The 27,567-nt window shown below is 37.6% G+C and overlaps 1 protein-coding gene and 1 long non-coding RNA gene across 3 annotated transcripts in view; one reads left to right on the top strand and one right to left on the bottom strand.

The window, feature by feature from the left end:
• The window catches only part of igsf21a (immunoglobin superfamily, member 21a), a 509,658-nt gene that overhangs the window by 8,997 nt on the left and 473,094 nt on the right, over positions 1-27,567 (bottom strand). Inside the window, exons 7-9 of one of the 2 annotated variants that reach the window (XM_007230591.4) lie at positions 25,018-25,118; positions 13,954-14,146; positions 6,966-7,004 (exon numbers count right to left, since the gene is read on the bottom strand). In XM_007230591.4, coding sequence (XP_007230653.1) covers positions 6,966-7,004; positions 13,954-14,146; positions 25,018-25,118 — 333 coding nt within the window. The remainder of the gene's footprint in view (positions 1-6,965; positions 7,005-13,953; positions 14,147-25,017; positions 25,119-27,567) is intronic. The other variant, XM_015607518.3, reaches the window with a different exon arrangement.
• Positions 15,293-15,646, top strand: LOC125787448 (uncharacterized). Its single transcript, XR_007429338.1, has 3 exons — positions 15,293-15,372; positions 15,453-15,532; positions 15,573-15,646. It is a non-coding gene; the product is annotated as an uncharacterized LOC125787448 (long non-coding RNA).

Genomic DNA, 27,567 nt, shown 5'->3' with positions numbered 1-27,567 from the left:
GTACAATACTACAGTGTGTAGTAGTCTGCTTAACCCCTGTTTTTGGGAGAAAAAAATATGGCACTGCGTGTGACACAATCCCTGAGACCCGTCAGTGAGGGCAGCCCTGTTCTTAGTCAGAACGTAGACAGCGTGACTCTCAGTACGCAAGCAACATGCCGAAGCGCAAGTGTATGTTTACCAGCGATTTACAACATAGTTTTCCCGCTTTCAAATGGGAAGCCTTGTGCACAGTGTGCACAGTGTTCATGTGCCTCATTGTTAAGGGATTGCTGGCTGAAAATCACAGAGAAGGACTTGAAGAATTTCTTAATTTATTTTTTCCAATAGCTGATTGTTAATTAGTTAGTTTGTTAATTTATTTTTTTCCAATAGTCTACAGAACAGATAATATTTTGTTCATTACTGAGGCTAACTGAGTATCATATGTTCTTTGGAGTTGAGAGTTATTGTTATAACTTTTGTTGTTAAGTGAGGGATGTTTAGATACAATATTTCTTTCATTGTGCTATTCATTCATTACAGGAAATGTTAACTTAATCCTTTTGAATGAATGCATATTGAATAAAATTATCATTTGTTATTGGAATTTTTGTTGTTGACTTTTACTGAAAAGCATTTTTAATAAACCAACTGTAAATATCATGTTATTGTAGGATTACGTGGGCCTATGTTAAGTGAGTGCATGCCACAGTATATGTGTGCCCCCCAACATGTGTGTTAGCTAGGTTATATGTGTGTTAGTTAGCTAGGTTAAATATGTTTTAGTTAGCTAGGTTAAATGTGTGTTAGTTAGCTAGGTTAAATGTGTGTTAGTTAGCTAGGTCAAATGTGTGTTAGTTAGCTAGGTTATATGTGTGTTAGTTAGCTAGGTTAAATATGTTTTAGTTAGCTAGGTTAAATGTGTGTTAGTTAGCTAGGTTAAATGTGTGTTAGTTAGCTAGGTCAAATGTGTGTTAGTTAGCTAGGTTAAATATGTGTGTGTTAGCTAGGTCAAATGTGTGTTAGTTAGCTAGGTCAAATGTGTGTTAGTTAGCTAGGTTATATGGGTGTTAGTTAGCTAGGTTAAATGTGTGTTAGTTGACTAGGTCAAATGTGTGTTAGTTAGCTAGGTCAAATGTGTGTTAGTTAGCTAGGTCAAATGTGTGTTAGTTAGCTAGGTTATATGGGTGTGTGTTAGCTAGGTTATATGTGTGTTAGTTGACTAGGTCAAATGTGTGTTAGTTAGCTTGGTTATATGTGTGTGTGTTAGCTAGGTTATATGTGTGTTAGTTAGCTAGGTCAAATGTGTGTTAGTTAGCTAGGTCAAATGTGTGTTAGTTAGCTAGGTTAAATGTGTGTTAGTTAGCTAGGTCAAATGTGTGTTAGTTAGCTAGGTTAAATGTGTGTTAGTTAGCTAGGTCAAATGTGTGTTAGTTAGCTAGGTTAAATGTGTGTTAGTTAAATAGGTCAAATGTGTGTTAGTTAGCTAGGTCAAATGTGTGTTAGTTAGCTAGGTTATATGGGTGTGTGTTAGTTAGCTAGGTTTTATGGGTGTGTGTTGATTAGCTAGGTTAGATGTGTGTTAGTTAGCTAGGTGTTATGGGTGTGTGTGTGTTAGTTAGCTAGGTTATATATGTGTTAGTTAGCTTGGTTAAATATGTGTGTGTGAGTTAGATAGGTTAAAGGTGTGTTAGTTAGCTAGGTTAAATGTGTGTGTGTTAGTTAATAAGTTCACTAAAGGATGTACTGACTATCTTAGGGCTGAATCATAGACTGTGTATAGCTGGACAGAGCATCGTCTCTTAAAAGTGACACCACCACAGGTCGGGCGCCCCCTGCTGTTCGGCTGCAGAAAGCCGTGTAACTCCACCCATCCCCATAGGTTTCAATGGCAAAACAGACAACTTTCGAACACGTTTTTTTTCTAATATACTGTAATTCTACCTCCATTATTTAAATGCAGCAGCTATAGTGTAACCTCTGCTTATATTGTCAAATTTTTATATCCCCACAGAATTCGGTTTTTAAAACGTTATTCAGCTCTATTAAAAAAAGGTGTGGTTATGGTAAAAGGGCTGCTTATGGGCGGGACCAATAACAGACCGTCAGCTCCGCTCCGCCCCGCTCTGCAGCCTGTGACCGCGAGGCAGCCCTCAGGGGCGGGGTTATGTAAATAAGTAGGCTGCTCTCCACAGTCTTTCTCCCTCCTCTGGTCTCTACTGCGCAGAATCAGGTGGCAGGATCGCCAACATGGCGGAAGATTTTGGCTTCATTTTCATTGAATGAATGGGAACGGAGACACGGCGTCCATCTTTTTTACAGTCTCTGGGCTGAATATACAACACTACACAGTGCATTTGCCACTGTTAGCACTGTTAGTTAACTAGTGTAAAACCAACAATGACACTGTGAAGTTTTTAAAATTCAGTTTTAATCTAACACTAACACTGTTAATATAACACTGGCAAATGTGCTGTGCAGGTAAAACACATGAACTGCATGACTGTTCAAATGTCTTTTTGTTATTATTACTTACTCTTACAATAACTCTTTAGTAATTAGTATTTAGTTACCATGTTTCTCACTTTATAATACTGTGACATGATCTGCAGTAACTCCTCAGTAATTAGTAATTAGTTACCATGTTTCTCACTTTATAATACTGTGACATGATCTGCAGTAACTCATCAGTAATTAGTAATTAGTTACCATGTTTCTCACTTTATAATACTGTGACATGATCTGCAGTAATTCTTAAAGAAGAACAAAGTAACTCTTCAGTTATAAGTAATGGGTTATCATGTGGTACACACTGTAGTATGTTGCTAATATTTGGAAGACACAGAGAATAAAAATGTAACTAAGGTTGCTACTACTATTACAAATGGTGTCACTGGCTTCATTCAAATAGGACTTTAATATCACCACTGATCGAATAATTGTTTTTGTACTCTGATTTAGATCTATAGTTCCCCAGGTGGCATATAAGGGTTTTCAGCTGAGCACTTAATGTGGATTTGAGCAGTAATTGATGAATATTTGCTATAAAGGAGATATAATTAGTAAGTAGTTCTCCGCGAGTCTCAGTAATTATTGTGGAGTTAAGAGTGAACTACTATAATCATTAGTTCAGTACTATCTACTGAGTATTTACTCAGTACTTCCTGGTAATTAATATAAGAGATTTAGGTGTTAATGCAGCACTATTAGTTAGTTACTGCTTAGTTCCTGCTTAGTTACCTATTAACTATGGAACAGTATAATAAAGTGTTACTGATATATTTATACCTTAAGAAATTAATGAAGTATGCACAAACCAGCCATAATCCAACAGGGTTTCATTGAGGTTCCTGTGCTGCTTTGATAACAGATTTCAAAATTATATAAAATCATATGATGGGGAAGACATGCAACAGCTCATAGTTTTATCTGCGTACTTTGGTTCAGATCATTGGTTCAGTTCAGATTAATTGTGTGTTTGTTTGTTAGTAATGTAGTGGCTGGAAGGCTGTTCCCTCAATAAAAGTGGACTATTTAGTTTATTACGAAGCTCCAGAAACACGTGGATGAATAAATAAATTAAGACATTTGATCACCATCGGCCTGCACCAGTAGCATATACACAACATTATCCAACAAGGGTTTCCTGTTTGTAGCTTGTGGAAGTAAGGAGGCAGGGCAGCCATGGGCCATTACCCACAGCACCACGCCCACCACCCTGACGCCGCTCTGCGGGGATTGATTAGGCAGACGTGCCCAGGGAAGTGGGTGTGAGTCATTTAAAGGGGACATGAAACATATCAGTTTGTACAAGTTTTCTAAGGGATTAAATATAATGGAATTTATTTGGGGGGGAATTTTTATATAAAATGTTTACACACTAAATTATAATATATTTATGTTTGCAACGTTTGAGCTAGGGCGCCGCCATGTTGCCCGTGCAGCGCTGGTGACGTCACGAGGTTGGTTGGTTTAAGGCCCCAGGCATATAGCTAGAGGAAAAGAGCTTATTGTTTGTGGAGATTATGGATGAAGATGAAGCTGAACTAGGCTAACATGGAGCATTTACTCAGAGATCTTTCCTGCAGAAACCTGAGCAGAACTTTTCAGATGCTTTTCTGAGAGCAAGGGGTTTTGGGAGTGTTTATTCTCTCTCTACGTGGAGCCGTGCAGAACCCTGCAGCGCGACCACAGCAGGTACTGCCATCCCGTTAACTAGCTAGTTTATATACATTTAGCTATTTAACATGTAAAGTCCATTAAGACTGAATGAAATGAACTTGATTTAAGTGGATATTGAAACACCAAGGCGCTGTTTGGTTGATAAACCGTTCAGTTTAGAAGTTAGAAGGCTTACTGGGTACTTAGCTTCATATAGTTAGTGTTAGCTAGTTAGCTATAGTAAGATAGCTAGCTAAGTAGCTAACGCTAGCTATGTTCTCTTTAAATTGTCATTTTATCTAGACTTTCTGTAACGGTACCTCTCGCTGCTCTGCTGGGTGAGCGTGTTGTTTGGCTGGTTCCGTGCGGCTCACAGCTGCCGCTCTCATAGTAACGTTACCCTCAGTCGGACGGTCTGTACATCTCAGCTGATCAGAGGAAAAATAAAAAACGGAGGAAAAAAGCCTCGGACTGCAGCTTATTTATCCGGCGCTAATGCTCCTGACTCAAACCCCTCTCCTTCATATAGTCCTGGTCTAGAAAGTGCTCGCCACTAACCCCTAGCATTGCAGCTAACCGGAGGATTCTCACGCTTCAGCGCTGCGAGCCCCCGCTGAAGGTATGAAAGTGAAAGTAAATATTTCTCATTCCTCACCCTATTAAATTTCACTACTCCCAGTATTACTACACACAGGGACAATACAAAAGTCCCCCCCCCCCCCCCCCCCGCTCTGCATTGAGTTTTGGTTTGGATTTTATTATCTATTGAGGAGCTAAATTACGGTATTCTCATAGATTATAGTAGTGAGGCGTGCAAGAACCAACTTCGTGACGTCACTTTCAGCGCTGGGACAAGATGGCGCTGCCCTTACTTAAAAAAATGACATTTAGATTGCTTATAATTTTAATTCCGCTTCACTGACAACTGTTAAATTTATAAAATTTGTTAGAGTGAAAATACATCTTGTGAATTATACTAAATACTTAAAGTGTTTCATGTCCCCTTTAAGCCCTTTGTTGGTTTTATTTCCTGCTTGTTGACTGCCAGACAGTAGCCACGCCCCTTGGCCAGAAGGATGCATTACAAGCTATATACAAATGGGCCAATTTTGAGTGACAAGACTACAATTGTAATATGATTATGTAATAGGTGTATAGGTGTGGCAATCAAATAGACTCTAGAACCGAGTTAAATGATCTCTTCTGGGAGTTATCCCATCACAAGTAAGAGTTAATTTTAACATGATCTCCTTCACAGAGTTAACACAATTGAAACAACTTGGGAAAATGTATCCAGCACAGACCCACTGCATTGAGGTTCAGTTCTCAACCAGGATGAAGTCACACTTTGTACTAAAGAAAATGGTAACTTGCTCTTATGGTGTAAAACACTGTGGGAAGTCAGTCAACATTCATACAAACTATAACTGAATTTGTAGCCCTGGTGGGCAAGTGCAACGGGGACACACCCATTATGCAAATCAATTACTGTATTTTCTGCACTATAATGCGCACTAAAAATCCTTTATTTTCTCAAAAATTGTTAGTGTGCCCTATAATTTAGTGCCTTATGTATGAATTTTACCATTTAGGTACTAAGGAGCAGTAAAGACACTCTGCTGAAGTACAGCTTTATACAAGAGTTTCAGTGAAGTTCTCTAGCAGTATTAGTATGATCGGCTAACTGCGCTAAGCACTAGCTTTTTGGTCGTTCAGAGGTGAGTATTACTGGCCTGTAGCTTGCTGCTAACCCTGGCTAGCACTGCTGAAGCAGCATTAGCATTGGTCGCTAACCACAGTGATAGCTCTTTTGCTGTTTAAAGACAAGTATAATATATAAGACTGTAGCCTGTGTGTTTACTGTGTTAAAACAAGCTACGTAGAACAAACTGCTAGCTAATATTGCCCTGGGTTACCAGAACACTCAGGGTTCCTCAGTGTAGCTCTGTCGGTTGCCATAAGCCGCTAACCACAAGTGGTTAGCCGCTAACGTTAATGCTCCAGCTTTAGTGTATAAAAAATAAATGGAAGCACATTACTCATCCAAATAAATAGTTTTCAGCAGAGAAATCTGTGTAGGTTAACATCCAGGGCTCATTTGACTTGTCTGACGGATCTAAGAATTAATTACTTTACTTAACTTAGCTTAGCTTTACATGTCTCGCCACTGGGTGCACATTATGTATGAAAACAGACCAGAAAATAGAGGTTCATTGATAATGTGCCTAATAATCTGGTGTGCCTTATAGTGCGGAAAATATGATATGCCAGGAGCCAGACTTTTTGAAATTTAGAAAATTGAATTGTGAAATTCTAAGCTCTATTAAATCAGGCAAGAACTACAATCCTCAAAACCTTAAATCCACATTATCCAATTGCAGAAATGTACTTTAACATCTGTTAATTGCTCAAAGCATCAGCCAATGATAATACGGGAATAGATCCTGCAAAAATGATACCGTGCTGTTCTGCCCTGGAACAATATATGACCACATCAAGCCTCATTGTAATTGCAATCCATAACCCACCTGATGTTATTAACTTCAGACTTATAGAGTACTTTCCCATTGTGTATATAGCTGCATGCATGCGCAGCCCTGACCTAAAGAAACACTAGAAATAATACTGACAGTAAATCCAATTTAGAATTCATAAAATGTGCTGGGAGAAGCACATGCTACAGCGATGCTACAGTGATGAGACGCAGGTGGCTCTCTTGTCATTTCAAATGTGTCAAATATCCTCCTCAAACGGAGATTCTTCCCCTACCCACCATCCCCAAACCCCTTCTCAGTCAACAGTCTGGAGGTGTCCATACTTACTGTTTTGATTCTGTGTGTTTTTCATCATGCTTGGGTTTTCTGCAGGACAGAGAGAAGGAGAGAGAGGGGCAATGTGTTAGAGGCTAATAATACAGAGCTGTCATGAATTGGTAGGCTGTTACATAACAACGACACATTCTGTCACTAACAAATACATGGAGGAAGCTGGAAACTTTTCTTGAGCTATAGGCTAAAAAAGTTCACGTGTAGTTTTACTCATCATATAACCTCATTTACCTCACACAGGAAGTGTATGAACAGACTGTGAGCTGTGAATTTTGTATTTGCTGACAAAGAACGGAGGACAATTTTACTTTTTTACGGTTTGTCCAATGACAGTACAGTGACCTTCAATTTGAAAAAAGCTTTAAACAGTATATACAGTGGCAAGAAAAGCGGCAATAATTCAATCTTAGTGTCACCTGTCCACAAGACATTTTTCCAGCACCACTGTGGAGCATCAATATGCTCTTTTGCAAACTTTATGCATGCAGCAAAGTCTCTGTTGTGATCTTGGGGTCATTTTGACCACAGTCCCAAATCACCTTCACTTGTTCATTTTTGCCTTACTGTAGACTGGTGAATGTTTAATGTATTTGATAATCACTTTGTAAACCTTTCCAAGTTCATGTAAAGTTCACTAATTTGATCATAGATCTTCTGAAAGCGCTCCTTGACATGGCATAGCTCACTAACATGTATCCATCTGCAGGGCAAAAAAAATGTTTGAGTGTTTTTGAGTCTAATTAGCTCTAGTCTACACCTCCAAACTAGCATGACTCCATGTATGCTAACACTAACATTAACTCTAGCTTAGTACTAGCTTTTTTGAGGTTATTAACACATTTTTAGCACTATTATGTTTTTAAGCTTGTTCTCACTGAAGAAGAGAATGATGAATGATGAATTGTTTTTCTGTCATTAATGTAGACACCTTATATTAGTTAATACTTTTGATTTGAATGAAGAGCAGATCACATTTTAAGAATAATTATTGCAGAAAAATATGAAATTCAAAAGGATGATCTAGGTTACCATTATATATCAATTATAAATTATTCAATGAGAGGTTACTAAGGACGTCCTGCAATAACCCATGCCATGCAACTTGAATATTTTAACACAGTTCCAGCAGTTTTTATTGTAGGCATGGAGTGTTGACCACCTGAATCTGGCATGACACCATTGCAGTCTTTGGTAACACTGACGTGGTGTTAGAGGAGGTCATCGAAATGCTTTGTTGCATGCAGTCCAGTGTCATGCAGCCGCTCGCCAATAGTGGTGGAACTAACAGGATGACTCATGAAGGGAAATATTTCACTTGGATTCACTAGGATTGTACCAACACAACAGCACATGTTCAAATGGAAAGTATGTGCAATGGGACGTTAATAAACCCTGTATGAATGTAATCTCATAAACTGGCACTCAAATCAAACTTTCTTAGTGTGATAATTTTGTAGATTACTACTTCATTTGGTACAAGAATTTAAAATGTTATACAGTGAAATAAACAGAAACTCAAATTAGGCCATCCTACAGTCTGAATTTATTTAATATTTTATCTATACACTCTAAATGAAACTTTGCTGGCAAATATTTGAGAGAACTGTGCAGATTTTTTTGCAGAACTGCCCCTAATAAGCTGCACCTTTTGCCCTCTGAACACTATGCCTATGCCTGCTACGCTCACAACATTACCCGAGAGTCATCTTCCACATCATTACTCTCTCCACCTATTCTACAGTGGATGTCAATTACTGAGGCCTAAAGCTATGGGATCCTTCCTCTCTCACTCCTAATCTCTGTTCTGTATTAGAGCCGCTGATGTCTAATGAAGGGGCTGAGCGCAGAGGCTCGCTCTCAGTCATCCAGCTAAGCATCGTCACCGTTTCATTCCAGGGCCGGCGGAAAAGTCCAAAGCTTCTCCATCAGCTTCAGCCCCAGACACAGACTGATGGCCTACAACCTGCAGGGGGGCAGCGGGTGCCACGGGGCGCAGCGGGCCCTTAAATGGACATTAATGCTTCTTTTCTTTTCCGCCGAATCTGTCCCCTCAGACGGCACCTTCCTCAAAATGTCACTTCCAGCCAAATGGCTCCTCCCACAGCCCTCAACCTCTCCCCACCTTTCTTGGCCTTCCCGGAGATTTGTAAATTTTCCGGAGATCTTAATGAGGAGATGGCAGGGGGGCGATCAGTCAAGTGATGGACTGCCTGTCTGCTCTTCCATTACAGATCTGGAGCGGGTAGAGGAAGAGAATGAAGGCAGGTGTTTTTATTTTTTTTCCTGAATGAAGCTTTGGCGCCTGACTGGCGGTGCTGAGTATCTTTTTTACATTAGAAATCCACTTTGTGTGCCATATATAGAAACAGCGATGGTGTGGTGGTTGTTTGTGTGCCTGAAACAGATTGTTCAGAGAGGAAAGGAAGAGCAGAAATAGAGAATGTATACTCATCTTTAAAAAATAGATACAAAAATAGCTGCTCTCAGTAGGAAGTGTCAGATTGCAGTGCTATTAGTAAGAAAAATAAAGGTTACCAGGAACAATATATGACTAAACAATCTATATGTGAGCTGTCAACCACGCACCACACAGCCTGATTTAGGGCGTCAGTGTCTTTGCTATCACAGCGACGGGAAAAGACCAATCAGCGACCAATCTGGCGAATTACTGTTTTAATGGCACAGCTACTTTGAGGTGTCCAAAGCTTCTTAGTAGAGAAAACTGGCCTGCTCCTTCACACTGTGAAGATAGGGCCTCTAGACTGGTAGGGTCTTTTGGTTAACTTTTGTTATATTTATTGAGCTACACATAAAGAAGTAGCGTATAATGCATGTATAACAACACGCACCATACCAGACATTTCAGCATGGAGTTGTACAGGTTCCTAGTGGAGTCCTGTTATAATCAATAAAATGCAGTTTGATTGTGCGGTAGGGGTGGCTGGAGTGTTTACAGTGTGTCCAATAGCATCCCACAGTTTTTCAATCAGGGATATGCCTGGCGATGCAGCTGGCCATGGCATGGTATCTTTATAGTGTCTTTAATGCAAGTACTTGAGACGACCTAATACCATTCAAACTATTACAGTCTAGCATGACTACCCACAATGTGTCACTCCTGTCAGTTGATTTAAAGCAGACATATTATGCATAACTTTTTCACATGCTTTTGAATTTCCAGTTGGGTCTCAATTGCACCTATAATCACTCCAAGCGTGTCAGAAATCGCATGCTTCTTTGAGCCATTTAGATGAATCCCTTATTGTGACATCACAACAAGGAAACCTGCATAGAACCTCCTTGGCACCACTCTTCACCTGTCAACCCCCATTAGAGCCAAATCCGCTAGATTAGTTGAAAAAACGCCAATACTCTCTGCTGGTTGAGAATCTCAGACAGTACACAGCAGGATTAGCCAGCAGACTTTGTCTAAGGGAGGAATCTTTACCTACTGTTATTCGCAAGTCTGCAGGTGAGGGACATGAGTTTTGTGATTTCATTTGCAGTTAAGCATGAACTAGCTTGTTTGCGTTTTGCCATTTAGCACACACTAATGCGTGGTAAGCACTCAGCATATTGGCTACATGACGTGACCAGCAACAGCTAATTTGCGTAAAGGTTACATAGCTCTTAAACAGCTCACTCTGAAAGGGATGAAACTGGAAAGAATAGAGCCTGTGAGATCTCTTTATATGAAAGTGATTTGTGCAAAGAACCTGATGAACATGTTTTTTTCTAACTGTAAAAAGGGTAGAATATGTCTCCTACCACTATAGACATCCATATATTTTATAATACTCAAAGTTCAAAGAAGAATATTGCCCCAGGCAGAAAGATCTGCCAAAGCAACAGAGTTGGGGAATACATAAACAAATTGCAGAACATTTTTGCATAAACTGAAAACTTTCATATTTATCCATAAAAAAGTTTTGGAAATAGAAAGCTCCCCAGCACTCGGGAGCTCTGGAGAACTAACTGGACCATTCTTCTTTACAAAACATCTCCAGTTCAGTCAGGTTTGATGGTTTTTGTGAACTTGGACAGCCCACTTTAAGTGGATTTTCCTTAATATTCAGGGGGACTGAGATGATCATTCCAGAACGTTGTACTTGTTCCTCTGCATGAACGCTTTAGTAGATTTTGAGCAGAGTTTAGTGTTTAGGGTTGTTGTCTTGTTGAAGTATCCAACCTTGGCGCAACCTTGGCACAACCCCACAGCATAATGAAACCATCACCACATTTTACTGTGGGGAGCGGTAAAGTTTTTGTCTTAACATGCTTTTTTCGCCACGCATACCGTCCTCCAAATAAATAAAGTTTCTTCAGTCTACAGAACTTTGTCCCAAAACGGAGCTGGCTTGTTCAAATGTTCTTTAGAATACCTCAAGCGACTCTGTTTGTGACGTGTACACACAAAAGGCACTGAACCAGACATACAGTTACCCCATCTAAGATGATCAATCAATCAATAAATCAATCAATCAATCAATCAATCAATCAATCAATCAATCAATCAATCAATCAATCGACCTTTATTTTCATTCGGTAAACACATTGAGGGTAGCCCAAATTTTCAACGTAGCTGAGCTTACATAGAGTTAAAGGGATTGAAACTTAAATTTAATTGATAATAACAAGCAAACAATGTAACATTTAATTAAGAAAAATAAAATAATTTAAAATAAAAGGATATGCAAACAGGCTAAAATGTAGAGCAATACAACAAAGAGATAAATACGTAGAATAACAAAATAGAAACACAGTAAAAAAAACAAATTAAAGGACTAAAATAACCACAATTATAAAAATGTAAATGATGGAACTAAAATAATAATAATAATAATAATAATAATAATAATAATAATAATAATAATAATAATAATAATAATAATAATAATAATAATTATTATTATTATTATTATTATGTAGGTCTTTGGAGCTGGTCTGTGGGTTGACTATGACTTCTCTCACCATCCTTCTCCTCTGATTATCTTTTTCTTGTTCTGCCACTTCACGTGTTAACTAAAACTGTGCCTGTGGTCTTCCATTTCATCACTATGCTCCTCATAGTGGAAACTGACAGCTGAAATCCTTCCTCTAAACCATGATGGTGAACAGTCTTTGTTTTTTTAGGTTATTTGAGAGTTGTGTTTTGAGGCTCCCATGTTGTCACACTTCAGAGAAGATACAAAGAGGAAAAAAACTTGCAATTGGTCACCTTTACCCTTTCTTATAATTTGATTTACCTGTGATAGCAGTAACTGTAATACATTTTAAAAAATCCAATTTCTGTGGCTAATATATCAACTATTAATGTAATAGCATAAAGTATGCTTAAGTACAGTTAAGAAGGAGCCTGCGACATATACATGACATACATACACTACTGAGAACTAATTCACTTTGAGATAAATCATGACTACACCACATTACATTCTGTAATTTGTAAGAATGAATAGAAAACCTAAAATCTAAATTTTATAATATAATATATTTAATATTATGTCCAGAGACTTTGCCAGTCTCCAACATATATATTTTAAACAACCTTTAAACCAACCTGCAACATTCTGCATACAAACATATGTCATTCAGTTACAGTATAGGGCTAATATACTGTAATTGCATGGCAAGTTGTCAGAGACACTTTGACACAGTCACCTAACCAACATCCACAATTTGACTCTGTCCCATTTCCTAACAGAGCATTTTGAAAAGTCATCCACTTGTTGCACTTGTTGACTTGATTTCGTTTACAGAACAAACATTTTCATCCATTACTAGTCTGAGATTTGTTTAGCTGCGAGACCATATGGTATGCTGTTAACTTGTGTTTTTTTATTATCCTTATCCTGAATTTATCCTGTGCAACAGGGTATCATTTTGTCTTTCTTTTCTGGGCGGTCCTGATGAGTGCCTGTTTCATCATAACGGTTTTGATGGTTTTTGTGTGGCTGCACTGGATGATAAATTTCAAAACTCTAACATTTTCTTTGGATTGAGTAGTTGCCATAATATACTTGCCATAATATGAATTAGAATACTACTGAAATAGAGCTATTCACTGTTTACCAACTCTACCTCTTTACAACTTTACAAATGATGCTCTCAAACACATTAAGAGATAAACTCAGCACAGCACGAGTTCAGCACAGCTGTTAACTGAAAGCCATTCCAGGTGACTCTACCTCATAAAACTGACTGAGAAAATCTAGCTAAAGATGTGCAAAACTGTCATCTACTTTCAGGTGCTACTTTGAAGAATCTAAAATATAAAACATTTTCTGATTTGTTTAACACTTTGTTTTCTAAATAAATCCATCTTTTTCTTTCTTTATAGTTTGGATGACTTTAGTATTACTCGAGTATGAAGAACAATTAAAAAATAATGAAAAAAAAAAGAATTTAAGGTGTCCCAACTTTTGACTAGTACTGTATGTACTATATACTAATGGATATTTGAGTATACTCAATTTTACATTTTTAACCTTTAACCTATGCTACATATTTCATATTTACACCAGTAAGTATTAGTAACAAGTACACAATTAGAACAAACCCTGTCAGTGTGCCTGAATTGGCAGTGTCTAAGAACCAGACATGTATAAAGCACTAGAGACCCAGACTTGAGTAAAAGTACCAGTGCTTTATCAAAAAAGTGACTTGAGCAGAAGTTGAAGTGTTCTTTAAGCTCCACATTCCACAAGTGGAAGTACTAAAATATTTAAGATTTTTTGTACTTAAGTGTTGCAGTAGTTTATTGTAAAATGTAGTACTGAAGTACTGAAAGTAAAATTACAGTAATGTGTTCTGTAGTTATTATAGAAAGCAGTGGAATGTTTTTAGAGCAAAAAGCAGAATGGGAGCAGTGTGCTTCTACTTTGGTCCCTCAAAGGTTTCCATGGCCCTGGGAGTGGCACAGCGAATGTGTTTGGTGTTAAAGGAGACTGTCAGACATGTACATATTGAGGGATGAACTCACCAAAGACGATGAGGCGTGTGTGCGTGTCGGTGGAGCCCAGAGGATTCTGGGCCGTGCAGCGGTACATGGAACCGTTAAGGTCAGCCGGGACTCGCTCCAAAACCAGCTCCTTCCCTTCTCTCTCTGTACTGCCGTCCAGCAGCCTACCTCCCACTCGCGTCCAGGTGAAGAGGGGCTCAGGGAACACCTCATTCTGTAGGAAACAGTGTGTGTGTGTGTGTGTGTGTGTGTGTCAAAGAGAGACAAAGAGTCAGAAGAGTACAAGAGAGCCAGCTTCAGTCTGCAGCCAAACGCTTCCTGAATGCAGAAACACTTTAGAGATAAAAAGCGCCTTGAGGGATGGAGACGTCCCATATTATCAATAATACAAAGCTGTATTTTACCACACTTTGGTAACTTAACAGTATGAATAAATCAGTTGTTTAATGCTGTTTTTCTTCCCTGGGTATTTTCTCTAAAGATTAGACATACAGTCAGCACAGCATTTCCTCCACCCCCATCCCCAACCCCAACCCCCCACCCCAACACTTAACTGAACCTTTACCTAAGATTAAATCAATAATCCAGACATTCTCCTGTACAGAAAACAAGACAGAGTCTGCTTAGTGTAACACAGTGCCTTTGCTGAGTCCTCTGCCCCAAACACTTTCAACTAACATTTTTATATTTATGTTTAAATTCACACAAACGATTCAACTCAAATCAATTCAAATCAGGTCACTAGCAAACATGTAAAGAGAAAGTTTCCACTGATATGGCCTAAAATCAACTTTGATCTTTATTTAAAGTAAAAATGAATTATTAAGTGTTGTCTAGGCTGATATTGGTCTAAATGTTTGAATGATTTGGATGTAAACATTTATTTTATTCTGATCTTGCAAAAGAATAATAGCATCCAGAGACAGCAACAGTTAGGCTCTCCAAGATTTCCAATCTAGATTGCCCAAGATTGCCATCTCTCTGGAATTAAACAAAAAGTATATTTATCACAATAAAACCATTAAAAAAACACTTTAGATACACTATATTGCCAAAAGTATTTACAAGCATGTAAACGTGGGTCAATTTCCCTTCTTAACCCACAAGATTTTATTTCTAAAGTTGGGAGCATGAAATTGTCCGAAATCTCTTTGTGTGCTGAAGCTAGCTGAACTAAGAGTCCAAACCCAACTCCTGAAAAACAAGCACACACCATAATCTCCCCTAAAACAAACTTTACATTTGTCACAATGCAGTCAGACAGAATCATTCTCCTGGCAACCACCAAACTCAGAATAATCCATCTGACTGCATCTGACACTTTGCATTGCGTTTAGTGATGTAAGGTTTAAATGGAGCTGATCGACCATGGAAACACATCCCATGAGTCTCTACTCTCTGCTGTTCTTGATCTAATCTGAAGCTACATGACGTTTGGAGGTGTGTAGTGATTAACTCTGAAGGTACATGAAGTTTGGAGGTGTGTAGTGATGAACTCTAAAGCTACATGGAGTTTGGAGGTGTGTAGTGATGACCTCTGAAGCTACATGAAGTTTGGAGGTGTGTAGTGATGACCTCTGAAGCTACATGAAGTTTGGAGGTGTGTAGTGATGAACTCTAAAGCTACATGGAGTTTGGAGGTGTGTAGTGATGACCTCTGAAGCTACATGAAGTTTGGAGGTGTGTAGTGATGACCTCTGAAGCTACATGAAGTTTGGAGGTGTGTAGTGATGACCTCTGAAGCTACATGAAGTTTGGAGGTGTGTACTGATGATGAACTCTAAAGCTACATGAAGTTTGGAGGTGTGTAGTGATGAACTCTGAAGCTACATGAAGTTTGGAGGTGTGTAGTGATGATCTCTGAAGCTACATGAAGTTTGGAGGTGTGTAGTGATGAACTCTGAAGCTACATGAAGTTTGGAGGTGTGTAGTGATGAACTCTGAAGCTACATGAAGTTTGGAGGTGTGTAGTGATGTAGTGACTGCAGAAAGTTGCAGAAAACTCTGTGCACTACACTGTAAAAAATGATTTTTTGACTTTGTAAATTTCTTTGTAATTGTTTGTTGTCAAATACATTTGTAAATTTCAGTCTAAATGCCAAAGTAAAATGTACAAAGTTTTTGTAATTCTTTCTTTTTGTGAGAAGCAAAACTGAAAAACATATATTTGCATATTGGGTGTGGCCTCTCCCTTACTTACCATCTTTGTGTTGTCTGTTGCCCAAAGCTACCTTATCCTAGTCGTACAGTGATTGTAATATACGTGTTGATTGGCAGGGCTCAGTGCTGTAGAGCTGTAAGAGCACATTAACTTTATTCTGTGTTCCTAGTGATCACAGTATGCTGACTTTGAGCTACAGAGTTCACTCTTTACCGAGTTTACTCCTATACTGCTCCAGTATTATACTGTCAGCATTGGCAGTTAAATGATAATATACTAAATATGTTGAGAATACCTATGGTTAACTTAAAATGAAGTTATGTGAATAAATAAATAAATTATTTGACTAAACATTTTTAAAAGGACAAATTAAACACTTAAGTTGTTTTAGCTCAGTACTATTTAATACTATTTAGTAAACCATAAAAGGCATGGGAGAATGTGACGCTGCACTGTTGTAGTAAAATCTCCTAAGATACACTAAGTAAAATCTAATTAAATATTGAATTGTTACAAAGTAACATTTACTGAAAAAATTGTAGTTAAATACACTTAGAATTATGAGTGAATATAACTTGAATATATGCTCTTAAATTTACTTGCTGTTTTTACGTGTAAAAGGTTTCCTAACTTTTTTTAAGTAAATCATACTCCAATTTTTTTTCATTGTATGCTCCTCAACATCCACTGACCCCGCTCTGTTATTTTACACTGACGGAGCACAGAGTAGCTGTTGTTCCCAGTCTCTTCCACTGTGTTATAATATCACTGACAGTTGGCTGTGGAATATTTAGAAGTGAGTTGTGAAATTTCATGACTGGACTTGTTGTATCCTATCACTGTACCACACTGGAATTCACTCTGCAGTCTGCATGTCTAGGTGTTTGCTTTTATCCACCTGTGGCCATGGAAGTGTTTGGAACCTGAGTTGATTGGGATTGGAAGGAATATACTTTTGGTAATATAGTGTATACCTTTATATAAACTGCAAATTTACCAGTAAAACAGAGTACCTATTGAATTTTTTGTCCAGTTTTAAAATTGTTAAAAAATACTTCATGATTCATGTGCTGTAACATCCTTCTAAACTGTTGTTGTGAAGTCATTCTACTCAAATTAAACACTATAAAATATGTCTTATAGTGGATCAGAATAGTTGTATGCTAATATATGACCAAACATGTTTGAAAAAATATAATGTTCCAGCAACTTCAATGTGGTAAAATAAATTAAAGTCATTTTTTATCAAAAAGAAAGAGGATTTTTGCTTGTTTACACATCTAAAGAATGAGCTTAAAGTAAACTAGACTACAATAAAACCTCACAATTCATGTGGTTCTGCCCTGTGTTTTAGAGCATGTCATCTATTGTGTGCATGTAAACACAGTTATCAAAAACAACATAAGGGTTTTAGTGCCAAGCAAAGGGGTCCATGAAAGGGCTGAGGGTTATTCAATTACAGGAAAATCACAACAAAACACATGGGCAAAGAATATTCAGCTTTTATTATATGCATTTTACAGGGAAGGTTTGTAAAGCATTGCATGTGACTGGAAGCCGGATTATAAAACCAACATATGTGGACTGTACAACACTATACACTATTAATCTTTTATTTATAAGAAAGCACCTAATACCTTTACTATACCTTATATATTGAATTTATAGTGTTCTACCTAACACTATATAGGGGTATAGGTACAAATTCCAGTTTGGACACCCTTTTTTTGTCTGTCTTTCATTCCATGTAAAAAATAAAAAACTATATTAAATGTGGCCAGGGCAAACATGTGGGCTGTTTGTACTTTAGCTCTTCAGTGAGTATGCTGGTCATCAAGGTTTAAAACTTTTTCACCTTTTTTCAAATTTTTGTTATAAAGGACAGAGTTTCTGTGCATTAGTAGTTGATAAAGGATCAAAAACATCCACATACATCTGCTTTCATGTGTGCTGAGGGTCACAGTAATAAGTCATTTTTGCTCTTTCGCATGGACTGCATGACGCAACCAACCAACATTACATTAACAGTCCTCTTGCAGCCTTTAAATCATGAATTAATGAAAGGGTATATACACTACCGCTCAAAAGTTAGGGATCACTTGCAAATTTCCCTCTTTTCAGAGAAAAACACATTTTTATGCAATTTACAATCAACTTTGTATATTTTACAATTCATTTGAATGTAGCAGATGATTTTCAAATAATGAAAATGTTTGACTTAAAACTTATTTTTATATAGAGGCCTATTTTGCATATAGTTCTATTATCAGTAATTCTTAGTCCTTTACCTCATTCTTATAAATGTTATTAGGCTTATTGATGGTTAGTTAATTATGTTACATAGCTGATTTTACAGCCATGAGCATAAAGTCAGTCTATTGTAATTTTAGGAAAGAAATGATACTCAAAGCCAGATATTGCAAAAAACTGAAAAACTTAAAAAATCTTACTATGCTGTTACTAGGGATGCAACGATACAGTGTGGCCACGGTTCGGTTCGTATCGCGGTTCTTGGCCACCGGTATCGGTTCGGTTTCGATATATTATTATTATCTAATACACACTCCTAACTCACACTTGCAGAGCCAATATTAAAGAATAAAAAGATTAATACAAATCATAACATTTATTATAAAAAAGGAACACTTATTCTTACTATTAATCAAAAACAGGCAACTGATATCACTCTGTGCTTTATCTGCTGACTGTCTTTTTTCTTGTTTATCAAACTTAACACTGAGGCAAAAATGGTCCCAAACAGCTGATTTATAAGCTGACGGTGCCTCTTCAAATTTCATTGGTGTTGCGCTATTAAGGGAGACACTATGTAGTTCACTAAGTAGTGGTGAAACAGGAGTGAATTCGGACACTACCTCATCATTATCATGCACCAGCACCAGAGAGAGGGTTGAGCCGTGTTTAAAAAAACTCCACAAACACACGAGTCCTGAATTAAAGTCAGCAAAGCTCTAAGCTGATCATGGATTCATTAATCTCACTGATTGTTAAATTTACGTTGTTTAAAAGATAATCCAAAAATTCATGAACTAACTTACCTGGAGAAAACCTGAAATTAACAGCGCACATCGGCTCACAATGTTGCCAGATTGGGTGGTTTCATGTGAAATGTCGAGTTGTGTCTGAAATTGTCTGGAGGAAACCCTGTGCTTTGATGGGTGGAAGTGTTACCAAGTGTTAGAGTTTGGAAATTGAACATCTAAAAAGACAGAGCTTTCAGTCCTGCTGATAGAAATTTGAATAAGCTGTGTTTATGTTCATCATTATATGAGTTTTTTTCTTTCATTGCTTGCAAACTTTTATTTGGTTCAATGCACAAAACACATAATACAAACATGACGATAAATGCATTCACAGTTAAATATATATATATATATTTTTTGTAATTTGGTGATATTTAAGATATTTAAGGTATTTTATTTAAGATCATGTTGGAATAAACCCTGTAATGTTGTTGATATGATAAACATCAGCTGTTTGGGTGGTTTTCTCAGTATTTTGGCGGATTTAAAACACGTTTAACGCAGTGAATTGTTTTTTCTGAATCCCACTGTAACAATATGTCAACCCTGATGGCTCGCTGTCCGCTCCGTTTGTATGGCTGTCTGTTGCTTATTAGCGAGACACATTAAGCTTGCTTAGTAAGCAGCGATGTTTACTATAAATCATGATGGGAGTTTATAGTGCCCTCAAAATCCCGTTCGAATTCCCCCTTATGATTTGGAGAAAAATGGCCACAGTACTCAATAGTGCCCTAAATAGTAAATAGGGAGCCATTTCAGTCACAGCCCTGTACTCCGTTTTGCGTTCACTCACCATGATCACGCAGCTGAGAAAGTTTTATTTAACACTTAAATCTTCAGCATCTTCCTTCAGAGCCTGATTTGCTGCTGGGAAATTCAGAAAAAGTCTGATTGGTTCTTGCATGGTTGTGGAGAGACACGCCAAGATGTAATACATAAAAACCTATCAGCTATAAAATATAATATACTTAAAAATCTGCACAGTAACTATAAATTATTAGTAGTAATATTTATTTCTGACAGTTTGACAGGATTTATATTTATGGTCAGTACACAGACTTAATAAGTGTAGCTTAATATAGCAGATATAGACATTCTGCTGTTTGAGAATTTTAACAGATGCTTATTCTCACTTAAATGCTGGAGTTTTAGAAACAAACAATTAAAAGAAAAAAGAACTTTGACTGAACATAAATTTATTTTATTTAACTTTGCTATTATTTAACTGAAATTCACTTTTATTTATATCTGGAAAAGCAAGCATGGTGTCACCCTGGACTGGTGCTGCCCGTCAATTATATAAAACTTAAAACCTTTGATACACAGAAATATAAAGCTATATGTTAGCGTATGTTTCTTATCACCAGGGCAAATTTATTAAAATATAAAATATATTAATTTATTTATTAAAATTTCCTCCAGCATTCTAAAATGCCGCAGGCACGCTTAGCGGAGCTTGGCAGCATGCGGAATTGCGTGCGGAATTGCCTTTGTTATCTTAAAGAAAAATCGTTTTAATAAATAACGCCGGATCAAGTGGAGCTTAAACAACAAACCATGACATAAAACTCAATATAAACATCATTTAACCACGAGAGAACTCAGGCAAAATGCGCTGCGCCTCTCTCTCTCTCTCTCTCTCTCTCTCTTTTGTAGCGCGGAGCTGAATTCAGAGCGACGCTACAAATAATATAAAACTCAGTTCAGTTAAATAAAAATAAGATGAGTGCGGAAAAGTTAATTAAATATTATCAAATATAAATAATAGGTTGAGGTTTTGGTGAACTATTTTCATGTTTTGAAACTGAAACTAACTGAAACTTTTATTATTATCAGGCTTTTTATTCAGAAAGCCTGTGATCATTTTAAATTAGTTTTATTTAATGAGTTTATATTTTTTATTACTTAGGTTTTTATTCATTTTATTTATTTTTGTTATTTTATTTATCAAAAAAGTTTATATAAATAATTATATTATATGTTTTTTTTTCCCATGATTCCCATGTTCTTAGTTTATTCATTTAATAATTTCTTATTATTCTTATCATTTTTCTTTATTTTCACTACTATTATTTTTTCTTCATAAGATATAAATTCTTTACTTTTTATGTGACAATAAATGGAACCCTTCGAACACCAGTGTCAGCATTAACGGTGAAGACGTGACTTCAGGAACACAGTCATCCCAAACTGTGAGCGGTACTGTATATATTCCAATATATCTAAAGAGGAGTGTTCTCTTCACGTATGTTGGAGTAATTTTCACAGATTGAAAGGGAGAACTGACAGCAGCAGAAGCTTTGATAAGAACAAGCTGCTTGTGTTCTATAAGTGATAAGTGACTGGCTAGCGTCATCCATCTGGCTCAACAGACTCGTCTGGCCAGGCCGTATGACCTTAGATAATGACAGATAAAAGCACGGCTCAACTACACATCTACGGACTTCCACATTCACACCCTGACAGCGGTGAAATGAGTTTGTGCTTGCTGGTGGCATCAGGTCAGATAAAAAAAAGAGAAACTGAGTGGAAAGGCTTGATGGAAGCCTTTCTGTCACATATCCCCTTTGGCTCTCACACTGAATGAATTAGAAAATGAAGATAAGTGAAAAAAACTAATCTTTCAGAGATAGGTGGACTATCATACTGAAAACTGTCAGTACTATATTCAATCAGAAAAAGGTGACACAGTGTGAAGAGATGCACCACTATGGAATTTCTGCCGACACACAATTAGCAACAAATGTTGTTTGTTCTTACAACCAAGACCAGGCAGCTGGTGGGGGTAACTAAAGTAAGTAAAGCTAAGCTAAGTAAACAAAACCGTAATTCTTAAAAAAAAGTCAATTGAGCACTGAATGTTAATCTACACAGATTTCTCTCCTAAAAACTGTTTATTTGGGTGAGTAAAGCAGTTCCATTTAATTACAGTAAGCTTAGAATTGCGAATTTCTGCAGCACAAAGACTGGAGCATTAGCATTAGCAGCTAATCACTAGCAGTTAGTGGTCAATGCTGCCCGACAGCGCTACACTGAGGAACCCAAAGTGTTCCACTAACCAAGAGTGCCTGCAGCTAGCGGTTCTTACCACATAGCTTTTTTTAACACAGTAAACACGCAGGCTACAGTACGATATACTTACCTCTGAACGGTAAAAGAGCTAGTGGATAATGCTAATGCTGCTCCAGCGGTGCTAGCCAGGTTTAGCAGCAGGCTACAGGCCAATAATACTCCCCTCTAAATGGCAAAAGAGCTAGCGCTTAGCGCTGTTAGCGGTTAATGCTAATGTGCTCCAGCAGTGCTAGCCGGGGTTAGCAGCAGGCTACAGGCTGATAATACTCACCTCTAAACAGTGAAAAAGTGAGTGCATAGCCATTTAGCGGGTAATGCTAATCCACTCCAGCAGTGCTAGTCGGGGTTAGCAGCAGGCTACAGTCCGATATACTCACCTCTGAATGGCAAAAGAGCTAGAGCTTAGCTTGGGTAACGACTGAGGCTAATACTGCTCCAGTCTCAGTGCTGGAGAACTAAACTAAAACTCCTGTATAACGCTGTACTTCAGTGGAGTGACTTTACTGGTAAAATTCATACATAAGGAGTCCCAGATTATAAGGTGCAATTATACATTAAAGCATTTTAAGTGCGCCTTATAGTGCGAAAAATACGGTAACCTGTTTCTATTCCATTGGCGGTACTTTGATGCAAGGACTAGACAAGCTCTGTGTGCACTGGTTGGAGGTATCTGTCTTAAATCGTTGTTAATGCTCACTGTCTATTTATCACAAATGTGTATTTATCACTATTTATACATATATGCATTTGTTTTATCACTATTCACATAGAGACACTCTGTGTGAAATATCAAACATTGGCATCAACCCAGAATTCCAATAATGGTGCATCCCATATTTAGCAAAAATACATCTTCCTGTTCATATACTGTGCCAGTGTGGTGGTCTTTTAGAAGAAAAATAAATAAATTAACCAAAGGGGATACAGATTTTTTTTATCCAATTATGAAGTAGCAGGGAGATATAAACTGCATGTGTTATCAGTAATCTTATCTACATATGAAACCCAGGGCCGTGATCCAGTAAAGAATAAAGGAGGAATCTTTTCTTATGAATGTCTATTTATTTTGCTTAATGCAAATTCAGCTGTGTTCACTTTGTCTGGGTGTACCAATCAAGCCTGTTTATAGTGACCATTCTTACCATTATTTAAAGGAGCACTTCAAGCATACACATACACAGTCATCGTCTGATCAGATGAGCGGGATGCAAAACCATGAATCTGTCAGATCTACAAACCGAGCCCCCACCGGTCGTCTGCTGCCAAAGATCAGTGCTTCAGCTGTAATAATAGAGCAACAACAATAAGTAATCGTCTAATAAAACTGAATTGCCTGATCATTTCGCTGAATCATGGCCGTGTAAATCTATTTTAAAGGCGATGGTGCATCAGTCCCCTAAACTCCACCTGAATGGCCTCAGCTAGACGGGCCTCTGAGTCACTCTCATCACAAAGATGCGAGCAGGACCAAAGCCACTATTCTATTATTTTCTCTGGGGCTGGAGGAGTCAATTTTAGCAGAATAATCAGATTGACCATTTTGATAGAAGACTACAACAAGCTTGACAATCAGCCTAAACATATATTGGATATGATCGATACAGACTAGTTTAGATGCTATTATCTAGCAAATCTAGACACAAATTATCCAGGCAAGAAATTACTGATTAAAAATCCAAACAGTCTACTAAGGATGTCCTGCTGATTTAAATGCTGTATTATTATTTAGAATAAAAAAATATGTGGATGTCCAAATTTTTTAATGCACTTTTGCTTACAGTAAAACTATTTTGAAAGTTACTTCACTGTAGCCAGACATTCTTAACAAAGTAACATGAAGTTCTTCTTTCAAGTTAATGCTTCCCTGTTTTTGATGCTGTATCTTTTCTATTTATTGCTGGATCCATTCACAGATTTCCTGTTTGGAAAGTCAGGAGTGCTTGGCGAGAGAGATAGCGGCACTGCACACAGTAGTAAAGCAATGGTATTTTGCAGTTTATTATGACTTTTTTGTATTAATGTCTCATTAAATCAGTCCTACACACAGTACTCTCCACCTGTCCAATGTTTCATGATGTATGGGTAATGCTACCAGTAACCTGGAACACTGCTACATAAAAAAAGTATATATTTTGACTGGATTAATTAAAATGTTTTAAAATAGTATACACTGAATGGTACACTAACTATACTACTTCAAACTTGGGTGTGATGTAATTCTGAGCTCCGACATCCAAGGAAAATGGAATACTGTATTTATGTAGTCTGCCTCATCAGGCTGAAGGCCTCAGCATACTTCAAGTAGAGACAACGTTCACCTGGCTTTGACAAATAATATAACAGGAAAGAAATGCGGAGAAAACAAACATCTGCAGACATCGCACAGGGACTTTGCCTGCCACGTCGCACACAAGGAAGCCAAAGGCACTAAGCGACAATTCCTGGTCATAAGCCTAGATGACTGGCAGTTTTTATACTGAGGAAAGTTCACCAGCCGGTAAACTTGTAAAGGGACGTTTGACTATTAAAACTATTTATTTAGCATGAAGCATGCATGAAGAATGATTAGTGGACTTTTCTCAAAAATCTGACTTTATCAGCAAAGAAGATCATTATTCAGGGACGGCCCTGGTTGTTGAAGTTAAGGAGCTATAGGAGGTCTGACAGATCCACAGGGTAGGTACAGGTTTATTGCCCTTTCTGTAAGAATGGCCACTATAGAATCCACAGACTTAACTGCACACACAAGCTGCCAGCTCCTTATATTCAGAACTGAACGTGGGCCCGGTTTCGTAACCCCCATGCACTTACCCCTGGAGATCCTACCTGGAATCCTTGGACGGTGATGCGCACCGTGTCCCCTACCTTTGCCCGTGCTGGGGTCATCAGGAGCTTGGGGCCCTTTGGAGCCGCTGTAAACAAAACGAAAAAGAGAGAAAAAGAACAGATTATTATCTGTGCATCGACAGGCAATGTAAAACACATCCTAGCAAGCAAATTGTCTCATTTTAAAAGCAATACATCTTATTTTTTTCCTTTTTCATAATCATTTTTGTCTTAGTAAGCATTATAAGTATACAATTATTCTGATTATTTTAGGAACAACAACCTTAACAACCAGCCTTTACCTTATTTAAAAAAAATATAGCACAATATTAGCACAAAAATGTCACCAGTCAAGTTCTGATTCTGATTCTTGTGTCCAAATCTTATTTCAAAGATTTTGAAATTTGAGCTTATTTTAAAAAAAAATACTACAAAAAATTAGCCAACCCCATTTTACTTAATATAAGCGTATAGGTTGAAGTCAGCTAAAATAGGCAATTTTTTGTGAAGAACTTATAAGACCTTCCAATAAGCTGTGTATGAGATCTAATGATATTTACATGAATTTACATGGATCTCTTAAATACGTATTTGAATACAAATGTGAAAAAGTATATTTGTTTAGAAATTATGGGAGTTGAGTTAGAGTATCATTTGGTTGACACAATGTTCAGTTAAGTGGGCCAGTACCTAAAATCACTATTTCCCAAAAATCTTTAAATGAAAGTTCAAAATATTGTCAAGAAACATTTTATTGGTTGATACAGTTATCTATAATTGTTTTATCATTCTTACATGGAAAAAAAAACAAAATGACAAGTGAAATTTTCCTTTTCTTGTGATACGTTTTTATTTCTGACCAAGCATTGTAAATGTAAGATTATTTTGCAAAATATTCAGTCTTACTTAGGATTTTTACCTTATTACAAGAATTTTAAACTGGAAATAAGCAAAAAAAAATGCAGTTTTATTCTTAATATAAGCATAAACATCTCAATTTATATACTGTATATTTTGCCAATGTTTGCCAATACATTTTTTGTGCATTGTATTAGTGATAAGTGAAACTGTTGTCCTCACCTACTATAACCACAGACCAATCACAAGTTTGGTTACATGTAAAGTTGTGTTGTTACAACAATGCAAGAGCACTTATTATGACTGGCTGAAAAAAAATGTAAGAGCTATGATGCTATGATTTTATCTGGCCCATTTTAAATTACTTAACCCTACGCCTTAATGTTTAAATGTTTTGTGTAGTTTTTGTAAATTGATTTTTTTTGCAGTGAGCTCAAAGTTTGAAGGCCCAACAAGTATTATCAATTAAGGTCACGGTCGTGGACATCGAGGTCATTGCTCGAGACCCTGGGGATTCCTACTAGCTTTCATCTGAGGAGCTGAAGAGGATTTATTCCCCGAGAGAGACAAGGAACTAAATTGGGTAGATACTCATTACTGGAGGAGAAACAGAGCGTGTGAGGCAGAGTGTGGAGGTAGTGAGATAAGAGACACTCTGAGAACTAATTCCCTTGTCTTGTACGGACGGAAGCCCCCAGATGGGTTTAATTTGGTCCCTGAGAGAGGCTGGGTGTGGAGAGAGAGAAGAAATACACACACATTTACACTGACACACACACACACACACAGAAAACACAGAGTCATATCGTGACCTTCCGAGGCAGCGAGTGATTTCTCCTGCGTACACAGAGGGGAGATAAGTCTCAGGTTGTGCTTGGGTCATGAAAGCGAGAAGCTCCGCCGGCTCCGAGCGGAAAACTCCCACCGCTCGCAGGGTTTTATGGGGAAGGAGATTGAATGTTATTGAGGGGTTCCAATTGGCACTGCTTTAACTGGTTCTGCATCGTTTGCTATGATCACCAATTTCCAACTCGCCGCCACATCAAGTCTCACAAAAACAAGGTTTGTGGACCATATGCTAGCAGTACTACAACATTCCAAGCTGATAAGACTGGTAAGCAGGAATTGGCTTGAAGCTATTTAAAAAAATATCCTACTGTGGGTAGAATTCTAATATTGTTCCCTTAAAATGCCAATTATGGCTGATATAGCAGCTTTTTGACTGCTAGTCATATAATAGTGTTATGTCACTGCTAGTCACATAATAGCATATGCTTCCTCTGAATTACATGGAGCCAGTTACCTCTGATTTTTCAACTGCCACTAATGCAACATAATATAAAGTAATATAGCTGCTATTGGCTGCTGGTCACAGTGAAGATACCAACATCAGGTCTGGAACCTAATGTTTATTCTACCACACAATGTTGCCAGTGCTAAAAGAGTGAAGGTCTCTGAATTACAAGAACCTAGACATTTCTGAGTCTGGTTGTTTTGCACTTGATGCTCCGCAGCATCCTGCCTGAGGGGAGCAGGACAAAAAGTGTTATCTCAACTGTTATCTCTACTGAGTGTTTGAAGAGGGTAGGAAAAAAAATAACTCTTTCCATCATCAATCAAACAGAGTAAACAGCCAATATAGACTCCCCCACCTCTCAATTGTGTACGTCCTTTTCA

The sequence above is a fragment of the Astyanax mexicanus genome, chromosome 24 (assembly GCF_023375975.1).
Source record: "Astyanax mexicanus isolate ESR-SI-001 chromosome 24, AstMex3_surface, whole genome shotgun sequence".
Lineage (NCBI taxonomy): Eukaryota > Metazoa > Chordata > Actinopteri > Characiformes > Acestrorhamphidae > Astyanax > Astyanax mexicanus.
This window is presented reverse-complemented; position numbering and strand designations above follow the sequence as displayed.